Source organism: Dendropsophus ebraccatus, chromosome 14 (genome assembly GCF_027789765.1).
Source record: "Dendropsophus ebraccatus isolate aDenEbr1 chromosome 14, aDenEbr1.pat, whole genome shotgun sequence".
Lineage (NCBI taxonomy): Eukaryota > Metazoa > Chordata > Amphibia > Anura > Hylidae > Dendropsophus > Dendropsophus ebraccatus.
In genome coordinates this window covers 38062849-38079608 of record NC_091467.1, presented here as the reverse complement: position 1 = coordinate 38079608, position 16760 = coordinate 38062849, and the positions used below count along the sequence as shown (strand labels likewise).

The 16760-nt window shown below is 48.7% G+C and overlaps 1 protein-coding gene across 5 annotated transcripts in view; it reads right to left on the bottom strand.

Moving 5' to 3' along the window:
- SLC26A11 (solute carrier family 26 member 11) overlaps window positions 1-9896 on the bottom strand; it is an 83725-nt gene extending 73829 nt beyond the window's left edge. For 3 of the 5 annotated variants that reach the window (XM_069953930.1, XM_069953932.1, XM_069953933.1), the window contains exon 1: window positions 4953-5111. In XM_069953930.1, the coding sequence (XP_069810031.1) occupies window position 4953 (1 nt within the window). In that variant the 5' untranslated portion in view covers window positions 4954-5111. Of the gene's footprint in view, window positions 1-4952; window positions 5115-9451 lie in introns of those variants that run through there. The other 2 variants (XM_069953931.1, XM_069953934.1) reach the window with 2 other exon arrangements.
- Between the last annotated feature and the right edge of the window lie 6864 nt (window positions 9897-16760).

Here is a 16760-nt window from a genome sequence, read left to right as displayed (position 1 = left end):
CTGAAATAGTCAGATTACAATGAATGTAGCTGGAACAGGCTTGCCCCATTATTGCCACTCTTTTTACAGCTCTCCCAACACAGAGCTGCGCAGGGGTCTGATCTCCAGAGGTGAGAATCCACACACACCCCTTCCCCCTGCTGTGTGGCCCTGGTTTCAGGAGGAAATAAGTTTTTATGGCGAGTGCCCTCAACATATTTAAACTTTTTTTGATATAATATAATATATAATATAGTATAAAAACATCAGACCATGCACACCAGGTTAACCTTTTAATGACCGACAATACACTTTTCATGGCGTCATTAAGGGTCTTTTTCTAGTCCGCCATTTTACAGCAGGCCTAGAATAAAGTAGTGCAGGACCCACAGGTGGGGATCATGTGGGCTCTGCCCCCGATGTATCTACCCGGAATTGAGAAACCAGTTTCTGGAAGATTAACCCTTCACATGCCGCAGTCAGATAGTGATAGAACATGTAAAAAGTATACAGTGTAGTACTTACCTATCTGCATCCAAATGACAAGGTCTCTGATGCCGATGCGTCTCCAAGACAGAGAGGGCCTTGGGAAGCTTCTATGGACGTCTGAGTACCTAGCATATCGGTGGCAGACTGAAATAGGCTGTAATGCACTGCACTAGATGACTAGTACAAGGCCTGTATTTGGAGTACATGCTGCCCTAGGCACCTTTGGGTGCTAACACCCCCATACATTGAGGGTGTGGTTTGTGGGGGTGTGGCTTGAGGAGCAGAATTATCCCTATATTGTCCTATATTGTATAGACTTAGAATTAGGACAATACAGAGGGAGCATTATACACACCAGTATCAGTGTTCCCAGTAGATTAACCCAGTATAGATATATGTGGTATCCCAGGTTCACAACTGTGTCTACTCTTCAGCTCCCCAACCTCTGCTTATACTGAGGTGCCAATACCCCTGGGAAAGCTGGGTGACCTCCATCATACTTAGTATAAGATGCTGAGAAAGCTGGGTGATCTTCTTCATATTGACTACAAAATGCTGGGAAAGCTGGGTGATGTCCATACTGACTACAAGATGCTGGGAAAGCTGGGTGACATCCATTATACTGACTACAAGATGCTGGGAAAGCTGGGTGACCTCCATCATACTGATTATAGGATGCTGGGAAAGCTGGGTGACCTCCATCATACTGGCAAGATGCTGGGAAAGCTGGTTGACCTCCATCATACTGGCAAGATGCTGGGAAAGCTGGGTGACCTCCATTATACTGACTACAAGATGCTGGGAAAGCTGGGTGACATCCATCATACTGACTACAAGATGCTGGGAAAGCTGGATGACCTCCGTCATACTGACTACAGGATACTGGAAAGGTGGGCAACCTCCATTATACTGATTACAAGATGCTGGGAAAGCTTGGTGACCTCCATCAGAATGAGTACAAAATGCTGGGTAAGGATGCTGGGAAATACAGTACCCCCCTCACCCATGTACTGTTTAGGGCCTGGTGCCTATACAGAGCACCCCCTTCCCCCAGCCCCTGAACACTATATGGGGGGGGGGGGGTACAGGATCTTCTCCCCCTCACCATACTGCTTACTAGGCCATGGTGCAGATCCCACCTAGATTCTGCTCAGGGCCTTGTGCCCCCAGCCCTACGAGGCTGGGGGCACAAGGCCACATTACTTATATCTTACGTAGTCTGCATAGCACTTTACTTGTTTATTTACATTAAAGGAGTAGTGCGGCGCTCAGAAATTATTCACAGAATAACACACATTACAAAGTTATACAACTTTGTAATGTATGTTATGTCTGTGAATGGCCCCCTTCCCCGTGTCCCACCACCCCCACCCGTGTACCCGGAAGTGTGGTGCGCTATACATACCTGTCACATGCCGACACCAGTCTTCTATCTTCATTCAGCGACGTCTTCTTCGGGTGGACGGCAAACAGCTCCGACTGTTCCGAATGCCGTCCGCCCTCTGCAGCATCATCCGATGCTCAGCCACGAACTGTGCCCAGCCAATCGCGGCTGAGCATAACTTTGCTCAGCCAATCGCGGCTGACGCGGCGGAGGGGGGACGGGCGGCAGCGACTCAGCCGTCCGTCCGAAGATGACATTTGGCGCAAGATGGCGGACAGCCCTCGACACGGATCAGGTAATGTATAATGCACCACACTTCCGGGTACACGGGTGGGGGTGGGGGGACACGGGGAACGGGGCGATTCACAGACATAACATACATTACAAAGTTGTATAACTTTGTAGTGTGTGTTATTCTGTGAATAATTTCTGAGCGCCGCACTACCCCTTTAATATCACGCATAGTCTTACTATGCTGTATTCAATTCTGTAGTTATTCATCTATTTATTTACCAGTGTCCACCTGCAGCAGTCCCCTCATGTATGTTTGTTGTTGTTTTTAACATTCTTTCAGCCATGGTTCATTATTTAATATATTTTTTCATGAATTGCTATTTTATTGTGGTTTTAATAATAAAATTTATACATATTCTACTAAATTAGAGGTTCAGTTGTTTTTTCATTGATCTTTACATTTCCTATCATGCCTAGACAGTCAAATCCAAAGCTTTAGCTGTCCGGGCATGATGGGAATTGTGGTTTTGCAACAGCTGGAGGGCCACAGTTTGGAGACCCATGCTATACATGATACACCATTTGCTGATTGCCATACTCTACAGTAACTTATAATATAACATATTCAGCTGTTTATAAATGTTTGTTTCATTAGTTTTACATGTTATTCAGAATATAAAATCATTATTTTTTGGGTGTGGAACCAATTGTCTGCATTTCTATGATTTCCTATGGGACAATTTGCTTTGGTTTAAGAGTGGATTTGGATTACAAGCACAGTCCCGGAACCAATTATGCTCGTAATCCAAGGCACCACTGTAATAATAATACTCCCCATAAAAAAAGCATTACTTTTTCCCTTTCTCTTCTTCTAAATAAAACATAAAATGTTTTTCTTTAAAAAGTGTATATTAGGCATTATAATGTCAATTGCGACCTAAACAATAAAATATATCTCATATAGTGAATAAAAATGCTGCATGTGTCGTACCTGCAGCTGTATTCAAAACAAAGCAGCCAGGGGCAGACCTAGAGGTCGCCAGGGGGTACGGAAGTCGGACCCCCGCAATCTCTTACTCCTGTGGATAGGGGACAAGTTCATGTACGGTTGAAAACCTCTTTAACAATGCCATACCAATACTCAAGAAGACAGCGGATCAGCGAAGTGAACTTGAACCAAAACTAGACCTTTATTTTCAGCGACCCATAAAATCAAAACAGGACATCAAATGGCGACTTCCAGGCTGTAACGCCTACGTGTTTCTGGTGCCTATACACCCTTAGTCATGGATAAGGGTTTATAGGCACCATAAACGCATAGGCGTTACAGCCTGGAAGTCACCATTTGATGTCCTAGGTCTAGTTTTGGTTCAAGTTCACATCGCTGATCCGCTGTCTTCTTGAGTATTGCAACCTCTCCTCAGCAAAAGTGAGGATCGTGCGGAACACAACCAAACAAGAGTGGTGAGCTTTCTTTCCATTGTACACAGAATGCCTTAGCAATGTATTGGATTGATACCATCTAGTACTCACTGGTGTCAGCTGCTTGCTTTACAAACAAGTGCACTGAAGTCCTTTACTGTAAGCAATGCGATTTGCTACCAATGTCACATGACTGGACACCAATGTCAGCAGTAATCCCTGCATCTCCTCTCTGACACTCTCTCCCCTCTCTAAAGTTGACAATCATTAGATGTCATGGGTGCTATTGACGGCCGCAGGGCCGCCATCAGGATTTTCGGGGCCCCATACAGCCAAATTGTCTGGGCCCCCCCCCCACGAACGAAAACTATGGAACGTATCTTTGACTCAGGGCTGGCCTTTGGGGGGTGCGACCTGTGTGGTTGGCACAGGGCACGTCACTCCCGGCTAGCTGGGGTGGGGATGTACCGGCAAACAAACAGCACACTTAACATACAAATTGAAATTAGATGTGCTGTCTGCCGCTGCTTTGCAACTAGAACCCCCAGCATGCCTGGTCAGCCGCTGCTGATATATATATATATATATATGGATGTAGTATACACATATATATATATGCTGGATATAGTATACACATACCATACAGCCTGGATATAATATACAGATACCATACAGCATCACCCCTCCAGACTCCATGTCCACAGAAATCAACACACACACACACAACACATCCTCTTTAATATGACCCACGGATAGAATGCCACCATCACGGTGAAGCCGATGCCGTGGTATGTTTTTAGAACTGCGGCCCGGTTCCCGTGTACGGCGCCGTTCTATCCACGGGTACCGTGCTAGGTCTGAAGCACAGGAGGCGGCCGGCTTGCCCCAGTGGGCGGAATCCCCCGCCTCCCTATGACGCGGCTCCATTGATTATAATGGAGCCCCGTCATAGAGGGGAGGGAATTCCCTCCCACTGGGGCAAGCCGGCCCGCCTCCTGTGCTTCAGACGCATTGTTGCATTGGTCAAGCACAGCAGAGCCGAGTTGTCAGTTACATTGGTCAAGCACAGCAGAGCCGAGTTGTCGGTTACATTGGTCAGGCACAGCAGAGTTGTCAGTTACATTGGTCAGGCACAGCAGAGTTGTCGGTTACATTGGTCAGGCACAGCAGAGTTGTCAGTTACATTGGTCAGGCACAGCAGAGTTGTCAGTTACATTGGTCAGGCACAGCAGAGCCGAGTTGTCAGTTACATTGGTCAGGCACAGCAGAGCCGAGTTGTCGGTTACATCGGTCAGGCACAGCAAAGCCGAGTTGTCAGTACGGTAGGGACTGGTTCAGCAGTAGCAGATTTATATACTATACCAGGATGGGGGCACACACACACACACTCTCTCTCTCTCTCTCACACACACTCACTCACACTCACTCTCTTACACACACTTACTCTATGCAGGGAAGCTCCAGGACCCATTCAGTCTTCAGTGCTCCTCACACAGCGGCTCCTCCCCTCCCCCTCATGTTCCGACCTTGCAGCAGAGACGACGGCAGCCAGAGAAGTTTGTGAGATGGAAGGAGGGAGGGAGGCAGGAGAGAGGAGAGAGGAGAGGGGGAGGCAGGAGAGAGGAGAGGGGGAGGCAGGAGAGAGGAGAGGGGGCCCGCTGCATCTACCTGTCATCTGGGGGAGCACACAGGCCGGAAGTCACCAGCTCCACAGGAGCCTGGGAGCTGCTGAGGAGGGGGCCGGTCCATTGTGGAGGGTGGGGGGGGGATTCTGCAGCCCGGTCCACAGACAGTGCAGGGGGGAGGAGGGCCTAATGATTTTAGTTAAGTAGAAGGGGCCCCTTACATCTGCGGGAGCTCTCCCCTCTCCCTGCACTGTCTGTATACCAGGCTTCTCACAAAGTGTAGTGTGTGGGAGACCCGGGCCCCCCCATAGGCCGGGCCCCATACACCTGTACTGCCAGTAATGCCCTGTTGGCGGCCCTGGACGGCCGTATCTGAGTAGTTAATTGGCTAGGATTGGAGTTAAAGGATACCTATCATTTGGAGCAGGTGGCAGGATACAACACAAAATTGTTGCCATTGGGCTGCCGTGTCCAAACGGACAGCCGACTGCCAGAATTTTTGTGGCGCATCCTGCCGCCCCTTCCAAATGATTGGAATGAAAGGCTTATTGGACTTTGCACCTGGTGCTGTTGGACCCCTGCTGCATGATATGTCAAAGAGACATGACAAAAAATTTTGATCATTCCACGTGTCAGTGTTCAGACCCTGACCAATCAGGAGGACGAACTGGGAGAAGTTGTAATCAGCACATTCTTCTCCTGGCTCTGTGTCACGTGAAAAGAAGGCCTCATGAAGTCAATCTATGGGGACGCCTTTTTAACCAACACGGAGTGAGGAGCGAAATGACAGATAAAAACTTTTGACATGGATCTCTGACATGTCAGAAGTTTTTTTGGGTGAAACGTACACTTTAAATCTGCTATAATTTTCATGATGCATCAGCACAGCATCACATGGGCAGCTAGAGCCAGTACCGTATCTGGCTGCTGGGATGTGTAATAATACACGTCTATATATTTCTAAATAAACTAAGACTTTAGGTATACAGTCTGGAGTCAAGCTCCATTATAACGGTGTGTCAGGAGCTACATAATCATCAGTAGTTAAAGGGGTACTCCACTCAAACATAACTTTTGATGTTGCTGCCCATGGGGAGACTAATAATTCATTTCATACTTATCTATTTAGTCTCCTTCCCAATACCACCCTATGTCTAATCTACATGTATAACCTATTTTGGACCCTTTCCCTGTTTTTTTTCCTCATCCTTATCCACTCTGGATGTCTAAAATCCTCTACTCTGGGTCCACTATGACAACGCTCAGACCCCCTCCCCCCCCCCCCCCCCCCCTTGTAGTCACAGGGCATGTGATCATCTCTCTGGAGGCCAGGTTAGCTGTCTATTGACTTGGTAAGCCGACCCCCGGGAGACATTATCTACATCATCTCTATGCACCTGTGCTGCTTCCATAGACTCACATGTATCCCTAAGCCTAGGTTTCTGTAATATGAAACATTATAGTCCTATATCGGCTTGCTGTCAGTGAATCCAGGCACATGTACCTGTCTTTGTGTCTCAGCTCTGCATATTGTATTGTAAGTGTTATAGATGTTCTTAGAGCCTGGAACTAAAATGTTTTCATTCACAGTCAGCAAGCAGAGATCTAAACCTACACTACACCCCCACCTCCTGGTAAACAGATGCCCATTATGCAGCACATAGCTACACCATGCGCGTGTCAGCTCTGCTACATTATCAGCTAATACGGAATACATATTGGGGTGATTTGATGCAAAATCAGTGAAAAAAAATTGTCCTGTGTTTACTGTGAAATAGTAATGACAGCAGTGGGCAAGAAAGCAAGCTAAGGGGGCGAGCATGCAAATGGATCAATCAGGGAAATGCATGATGGGAAATGTAGTTTTCTATGTTAGTTAATGATCAGATACTCAAGGGAACTTGGTGAGTAAGACCAGCTAGGATTTAATGTTTTTTGCTCTTAGGTGGATAACCCCTTTAATCCCAATGAGTTTATCTTCAACTTGACCTCATAATAACGATTTCTCATTCGGTCATTAATCGTTAACTGCATTTCAACCCAACGATTATCGTTTAAATTCTAACGATTTAACGATAATCTGAACGATAATCGTCCAGTGGAATAGGGCCCTTAGAAGAGGCTGCTGCAACTTGACTGATTTCACAGCAGACTATTGCACAATTAGATGTTTTGCTACAGCTTTATGCCCCTATTCCACAGGTCGTTTAGAGGAGCCAACGAGCACTCTCAGCGCTCGTTTGCTCCTCGTTCCCCGCTTGCTGCCGCCGCTATTCAACGCGGCTGCAGCGAGCGGGTGAGTGCAGGAGGGGCGGCGGGGAGGCTGCCCGAGGGATCGCTGATCGTCCGGTCAGCCCATAGGATATAGCAGCGTCTGCTGCCGATGCTCCTATTCAACGGAGCGACGGCAGCAGATCGCTGCTATATCAGTCGCTTGTTTTTCAACATGTTGAAAAACACGCGACTGCAACGATCAGCCGACATGAACGATGTCGGCTGATCGTTGCACTCTATTCCACCGGACGATTATCGTCCGTAGCGGCCGATATCGGCCGAATACGAACGATAATCGTTCCGTGGAATAGGGCCTTTAGGCAGGGAACTGGCAGGAGTGCTATGGGGGGGAGCAGGCACTGTAGTGTGGGAGGACTGTGATGAACAGCTGAGGGAAAGCAATGCATTCTGAGACTAATAGTACTGTGAGATTGCTCAACCAGGAAGCAAAACCATGAAACACAGAACTAAAACTTGCAAAACAGATTTTTGGTGGTTTCAGAAATGGGGCCAACGAGTAAGCAATGCTATATGGTTCTGCAGCATGTTTATTCCGTCAGCTGTCCGCCCGCCCGCACGGGCACGCGGTTTTCCGCCGGCTCCATAGACACCATTCTATGGGCCGGCGTATTCCGCGATCCGCTAAAAGAAGTGACATAACACTTCTTTCAGCGTATAGCGGAATACGCCGGCCCATAGAATGGTGTCTATGGGGCCGGCGGAAAGGCGCCCAGATGTGCGGGCGGACAGCTGACGGAATTCCGCGGACATTGTTCGCGAGAATTTTCGTAGTGTGAACCCGCCCTTAAGAGGGGAAGTCACACATTCTGTGAATATGGTCCATGCACGGAAGATTTGCTACGGACCAGATGCATGGACCTCCTGGCATCATAATAATACATGTTGCCGGAAGGACCGTAAATCTGGTCCGTGCAAGGACTGTAAAAAAAAAAAAAAAAGTGAATGCCCCCTTAAGCTTCTCCTAGCCACACACAAAAAGTTAGGGTGCCTTCACACGTAACGGATCTGCAGCAGATTTCTCACTGCAAATTCACAGCAAGATCCGCTGAAGATCCGTGCCCTGTACACTCTATGGGCAGACAAACTCACAGACAAACTGGACATCCCGCTGTGAGTATGTCAGCAGTCTGCCCTGTTAACCCCCCCGCCGGAGCCTATACTTCATCCGGCTTGCTTCGGGGCTCCCGGCGTCTTAACGTCCCACTCAGCCAATCTCTACGCTGCGGTGGGGCATCGCACTGATTGGCCGAGCAGGACGTGCCGGGATCCCCCGAAGCAAGCAGGAGCGTGGAGAAAGTGATGTATACGCTCCGGCGGCAGGGGGTTAACGGGGCGGGCTGCTGACATCATCACAGGGGGATTTCTATCCCGCTGCCAGGTTGTCTGCCCACTGCGGATCAGTTATGTGTGAAGGCACCCTTAAAGTGACTGTACCACCAGGCCCGCCTCCAGTGCTTCAGCAAAGGCCTGGTGGAACAGTCCCTTTAAGCAGTTTTGGATCTCCTGACATCAATGATACATAATGTCAGGAACTCACACCATCTGTATATAAGGACCATGCATGGAAAGTGTACACAAGGCCTAAAGGTCCGAGTAATACAGGTGAGGACAGGTCTAGTCGCAGGTCAGGTGCTGTATTGGAGAGGAATCTGTCACTTTACAGAGATGTATGTGTATCCTGTTAACAAGGCTGCATGTTAATAATGTGCCGTATAGCTGACACAAGGTGACAAAACCAAACTCATGACAAGTACACGGGGAGCTCATGCCTCCCACCTATACCTGCAACCTATAATTAACTACAAGCTGTGCTGCCATGTAGCTCTCCAGAACACAGCAGCAATGTGTGAAACCAGACTTACAGCTATCCAACAATACAGTAACACATTCAACTCTGCTACATGTAAGTCATAAAGCAGAGCAGCAGCCAAAACTAGGACAAGGAAGGAAACACAAATATAAGATCAATATGAATTGATGGAAAAGTAATCTTTAACATACAGATAACCAGAGATTCACCTACCGGTGCACTACCGACCCGACAGCTCTTCCCTATGGAGCAGGGGGCGTGCCCCGCCTCCAGTCACATGACGGCCATTGGAGAGGGCTGGTGTCTTATAAGAAGCAGAAAACTATAAGGGAGCGTTATTGACGTCCCGGGCTCTCCTCTTATCTCCGTGGTCCGCACGGTGTCAGGTGCCGGCGAGTGACCAAACGATGTTACAGGCTGTACTCATGAGTGGTAGAGAGAGAGAGGGGAGGGTGTCCAGAAATCGTCACGTGAGGCAAAGGAACAGCATCATGGGAGATGTAGTTTATGCGGTTTGATTAGAAACGAGCCAGGCCGGGGCGCAGATAATGCCTGTGCGGTAGCTTAGGAGCACAGAGAGGGAGAGAGAGGAAGAGAGACGGAGGGAGAGGCTGCAGGAACAACAAAGCTGCTAAAGACGGCTTCCTTACAACGGTGAGGGCGGTGATTGAAGCATCGTGTGGGCGGGGCCTCACTTTGCTGGATAAGCAGGAATGCAGTGAGTGTCCTCATTGCCGGAGTCGTTCCTTCCTTGTTGCCGTGTAACTGAGCTGTCTGGCTGATGGTGGCAGCATTAGTCACTTGTGTGAGGGTAGAGCCTAGAATGTATCCTCAACTTTGAGTTTCTCACTGCAGGGGATACATTCTAGCATCTTCAATATTGAACATGCTAAATATATCCCCTGCAGTGAGAGACTCAGACGAGAGGATACATTCAAGCATTCTCACTACTGAAGATGCTAGAATGTATCCCCTGCAGTGAGAAACTCAGAAAAGAGGATACACAAAGAGGAGAGGATACATTCTAGCATGTTCAGTACTAAAGTGTCTAGAATGTATCCTCTCCTCTGAGTTTCTCACTGCAGGGTATACATCCTAGAATGTTTAGGCCTATGTTCACACATAGTATTTCGGTCATTCTTTCTTCAACCAAAACCAGGAGTGGGTTAAAAACACAGCAGCTGTGCACATCTTTCCATTGTAATTTTGCCCTGTTAGTTTCACTCCTGTTTTTTGTTAAAAAAAAAAAAGACTGACAGAAATACTGTGTTAACACCCTTCCTTCCACCCCTGGAGGGATATCTGGCTATTCCCGTGTTGTAAGACTCCACGGACCCCTCTTTTGCATATTTAAATTTATAAGCGGAAATGTATCAATGGAGACTCTTCTGTGAGTACTCCATTTGATTTTTTGTCGCTGGTCTCCCTGAGCTCAGCGAGTGCAGTGTTTTATGTGTGAACATAGCCTAGTAATGTAAAGTCCATCGAGTATCCTCTCCTCTGAGAGGGCATCTCCACCAGGTGTATCCTTTCATCTGAGAGGGCGTCTCCACCAGGTGTATCCTCTCCTCTGAGACGGCATACATTCTAGCAAGTGCAGTTTTGAAAGGTCTAGACCACAGGTGTCAGACTTCGCTGTTACAAACTACATTTTCCTTCATGCCTTACCTGTCCAGACATGGTGGGAATTGTAGTTCTGCAACTGCTGGAGGGCCTGAGTCTGACATCTCTGGTCTAGAATGTTCTCTTTTCTAACTGCAGGGTATAGAGTCTAGTATGTATCCTCTCCTCTGAGCGTATCCTCTATTCTGAGCTTCTCCCTCTCCCTGAGCGGGTCATATTATGGTGCGTTTACACAGAAAGATTTATCTGACAGATTTTGGAAGCCAAAGCCAGGAATGGATTTGAAAAGAGGATAGATCCCAGTCTTTACTTTCTGACCTGATCCTTGTTTATAGACTGTTCCTGGTTTTGGCTTCAAAGATCTGTCAGATAAATCTGTATGTGTAAACGCACCATTACACAGCATGATTAAGAGGTGAAAGCGAGCGGTGATGTGTTAGGGTGCGTTTACACAGACAGATTTATCTGACAGATTTTGGAAGCCAAAGCCAGGAATGGATTTGAAAAGAGGATGGATTCCAGTCTTTCCTTTATGACCTGGTCCCTGTTTATGGTCTGTTCCTGGTTTTGGCTTCAAAGATCTGTCAGAAAAATCTGTCTGTGTAAACGCCCCATTAGGTCAATGCTCGCTTCCCCTTTGTTCCCCGCTCGTTGTCTGTGTTATTACACGTAAAGACAGTGAGTGGGGGAACTGCGGGAGGGGCAGCCCAAAAAATCCTTAAATTGTTCAAGCTGCCCATTGTAGACAGTAGCACTATCATGATCTGGATTACTCAACCAGTTTAAAGACCACAATCAGCTGATAACATGTATTATTACACTAAATGATTATCAGACGGAACGGCCAGGAATCCTTTGGTGTAATACACCATTGTCTGTACAAGGAACAGGACTGGTGTGTGGGGTCTGTATACAGGGGGAGAGGACTGGTGTGTGGGGTCTGTATACAGGGGGAGAGGACTGGTGTGTGGGGTCTGTATACAGGGGGAGAGGACTGGTGTGTGGGGTCTGTATACAGGGGGAGAGGACTGGTGTGTGGGGTCTGTATACAGGGGGAGAGGACTGGTGTGTGGGGTCTGTATACAGGGGTGGAGGACTGGTGTGTGGGGTCTGTATACAGGGGTGGAGGACTGGTGTGTGGGGTCTGTATACAGGGGGAGAGGACCTGTGTGTGGGGTCTGTATACAGAGGAGAGGACTGGTGTGTTTGGGGTCTGTATACAGAGGAGAGGACTGGTGTGTGGGGTCTGTATACAGGGGAGAGGACTGGTGTGTGTGTGGGGTCTATATACAGGGGGAGAGGACTGGTGTGTGTAGGGTCTGTATACAGGGGGAGAGGACTGGTGTGGGGTCTGTATACAGGGGGAGAGGACTGGTGTGTGTGTGGTCTGTATACGAAAGAGAGGACTGGTGTGTGTGTGGGGTCTGTATACAGGGGGAGAGAACCGGTGTGTGGGGTCTGTATACAGGGGGAGAGGATTGGTGTGTGGGGTCTGTATACAGGGGGAGAGGACTGGTGTGTGGGGTCTGTATACAGGGGGAGAGGACTGGTGTGTGGGGTCTGTATACAGGGGGAAGAGGACTGGTGTGAGGGGTCTGTGTCCTCTTTCCTGTATACAGACCCCACACACCAGTCCTCTACCCCTGTATACAAACCCCACACCACACCAGTCCTCTCCCCCTGTATACAGACCCCACACACCAGTCCTTTCCCCCTGTATACAGACCCCACACACCAGTCCTTTCCCCCTGTATACAGACCCCACACACCAGTCCTTTCCCCCTGTATACAGACCCCACACACCAGTCCTCTCCCCCTGTATACAGACCCCACACACCAGTCCTCTCCCCCTGTATACAGACCCCACACACCAGTCCTCTCCCCCTGTATACAGACCCCACACACGCCAGTCCTCTCCCCCTGTATACAGACCTCACACACGCCAGTCCTCTCCCCCTGTATACAGACCCCACACACACCAGTCCTCTCCCCCTGTATACAGACCCCACACACCAGTCCTCTCCCCCTGTATACAGACCCCACACACCAGTCCTCTCCCCCTGTATACAGACCCCACACACCAGTCCTCTCCCCCTGTATACAGACCCCACACACCAGTCCTCTCCCCCTGTATATAGACCCCACACACACCAGTTCTCTTCTCCTGTATACCCCTTCATGTTACTGTGGATATTGCAGCTTCCTTCCCTCTGTTTCTGCACGGTAGATGCTAGATTGTATCCTCTCCTTTGAGGTGTGATGTCACCAGGAGGGGCGGGGCCTCGACCGGAAGTAGGAAGCAGTGAGCAGCTGCACCATTTACTGTGCAGAAACAGAGGGAGGACAGGCAGAGGGAAGCTGCGACAGTAACATGGAGGGGATACAGGGGAGAGAACTGGTGTGTGGGGTCTGTATACTGGGGAGAGGACTGGTGTGGGGGGTCTGTATACAGGGGGAGAGGATTGGTGTGTGGGGTCTGTATACAGGGGACAGGACTGGTTGTGGGGGGGTCTGTATACAGGGGAGAGGACTGGTGTGTGGAGTCTGTATACAGGGGGAGAGGACTGTGTACAGACCCACCACGCACCAGTCCTCTCCCCCTGTATTCAGACCCCACACACCAGTCCTCTCCCCCTGTATACAGACCCCCCACACACCAGTCCTCTCCCCTGTATACAGACCCCCCACACACACACCAGTCCTCTCCCCCTGTATACAGACCCCCACACACACCAGTCCTCTCCCCCTGTATACAGACCCCCCCACACACCAGTCCTGTCCACCTGTGTACAGACCCCACACACCAGTCCTCTCCCCCTGTATACAGACCCTACACACCAGTCCTCTCCCCCTGTATACAGACCCCCCACACCAGTCCTCTACCCTGTATACAGACCTACCCACACACCAGTCCTCTCCCCCTGTATACAGACCCCCCCACATACCAGTCCTCTCCCCTGTATACAGACCCCCCCACACACACACCAGTCCTCTCCCCCTGTATACAGACCCCCACACACACCAGTCCTCTCCCCCTGTATACAGACCCCCCCACACACCAGTCCTCTCCCCCTGTAATACAGACCCCCCACACACACACACCAGTCCTCTCCCCCTGTATACAGACCCCCCACACACCAGTCCTGTCCACCTGTGTACAGACCCCACACACCAGTCCTCTCCCCCTGTATACAGACCCTACACACCAGTCCTCTCCCCTGTATACAGACCCCACACACCAGTCCTCTCCTCTGTATACAGACTACACACCCCAGTCCTCTCCCCTGTATACAGACACCACACACCAGTCCTCTCCCCCTGTATACAGACCCCACACAACAGTTCTCTCCCTCTGTATACAGACCCCACACACCAGTCCTCCCCCTCTGTATACAGACCCCACACACACCAGTCCTCTCCCCCCTATACAGACCCCACACACACCAGTCCTCTCCCCCCTATACAGACCCCACACACACCAGTCCTCTCCCCCCTATACAGACCCCACACACCAGTCCTCTCCCCCCTATACAGACCCCACACACACCAGTCCTCTCCCCTGTATACAGACCCCACACACACCAGTCCTCTCCCCTGTATACAGACCCCACACACACCAGTCCTCTCCCCTGTATACAGACCCCACACAACTGTCCTCTCCCCTGTATACAGACCCCCACACACCAGTCCTCCCCCTCTGTATACAGACCCCGCACACCAGTCCTGTTCCTTGTACAGACAATGGTGTATTACACCAAAGGATTCCTGGCCGTTCCGTCTGATAATGATTTGGTGTAATAATTCATGTTATTAGCTGATTGTGGTCTTCAAACTGGTTGAGTAATCCAGATCACGATAGTGCTGCTGTCTACAATGGGCAGCTTTAACAATCTAAGGATTTTTTGGGCTGCCCCTCCCGCAGCTGCCCGCAGTTCCCCCACTCACAGTCTGTGTGTGTAATAACACAGACAATGAGCAGGGAGCAAGAGGAAGCGAGCACTGACCTAACACATCGCCGCTCGCTTTCGCCTCTTAATCATGATACAGTATGTAATACGACCCGCTCAGGGAGAAGCTCAGAAAGGAGAGGATACGCTCAGAGGAGAGAATACATACTAACTAGACTGTATACCCTGCAGTAAGAAATGAGAATATTCTAGACCAGAGATGTCAGACTCAGGCCCTCCAGCAGTTGCAGAACTACAATTTCCACCATGTCTGGACAGGTAAGGCATGAAGGGAAATGTAGTTTGTAACAGCCGAGGGTAGTTTGTAACAGCCGAAGTCTGACACCTGTGGTCTAGACCTTTCAAAACTGCACTTGCTAGAATGTATGCCCTCTCAGAGGAGAGGATACACCTGGTGGAGATGCCCTCTCAGAGGAGAGGATACACTCCAGACATTTCAGTACTAAACATTCTAGAATGTATGCCCTCTCAGAGGAGAGGATACTCGATGGACTTTACATTACTAGGCTATGTTCACACATAAAACACAGCACTCGCTGAGCTCAGGGAGACCAGTGACAAAAAAAATCAAATGGAGTACTCACTGAAGAGTCTCCATTGATACATTGCCCCCTATAAATTTAAATATGCAAAAGAGGGGTATGTGGAGTCTCACCACATGGGAATAGCCAGATATCCCTCCAGGGGTGGAAGGAACGGTGTTCACACATAGTATTTCATAGTAGTAAATCAGGAGTGGAACTAACAGGGAAAAATTATAATGGAAAGATTTGCACAGCTGCTGTGTTTTTTAACCCACTCCTGGTTTTGGTTGAAGAAAGAATGACCGAAAAACTATGTGTGAACATAGCCCTGAACATGCTAGGATGTATACCCTGCAGTGAGAAACTCAGAGGAGAGGATACATTGTAGACACTTCAGTACTGAACATGCTAGAATGTATCCTCTCCTCTGAGTGTATCCTCTCCTCTGAGTTTCTCACTGCAGGGGATACATTCTAGCATCTTCAGTACTGAAATGGCTAGAATGTATCCTTTCCTTTGAGTCTCTCACTGCAGGGGATACATTCTAGCATCTTCAGTACTGGAATGGCTAGAATGTATCCTCTCCTCTGAGTATATCCTCTCCTTTGAGTTTCTCACTGCAGGGGATACATTCTAGCATTTTCAGTACTGAAGTGGTAGAGCCTAGAATGTATCCTCTCCTGAGTCTCTCACTATAGGGGATTTATTCTAGCATGTTGAGTACTGAAATGCACAGAATGTATCCTCTCCTCTGAGAGGGTATATATTCTAGACATTTCAATACTAAACATGCTAGAATGTATACCCTCAGAGGAGAGTATACATTCTAAATATTTCAATACTGAACATGCTATAATGTATACCCTATAGTGAGAGGCTCAGAGGAGAGGATACATTCTAGCCATTTCAGTACTGAAGATGCTAGAAGGTATACCCTACAGTGAGAGCCTCAAAGGAGAGGATACATTCTAGCATTTTCACTACTGAAGATGCTAGAATGTATCCCCTACAGTGAGAAACTCAAAGGAAAGGATACATTCTAGGCTCTACCGTTTCTGCACAGTGAATGGTGCAGCAGCTCACTACTTCCTACTTCCGGTCGAGGCCCCTCCCCTCCTGGTGACATCACACCTCAAAGGAGAAGATACATTCTAGCCATCTACCCTTGTGTGAGCTGCTTGTATATAGATATTCAGTGTCTCAGGGAACTCTGCCCTTTGATGTCTGATGTGAGGAAACTGAAGTTGGTTTCTTAGTCACCAGTTTCAAAGGATTTTTTCTTTCATTTTTTTTCTTACAGAAAATGTATAATAAGTATAATTTACCCTTCGGGTAGCTGCACTTGTAACAGTTCACAAAAGATTTCATGCTGCGAGTTCTGCAGCTAAACCCCCGGCGATACTCTGT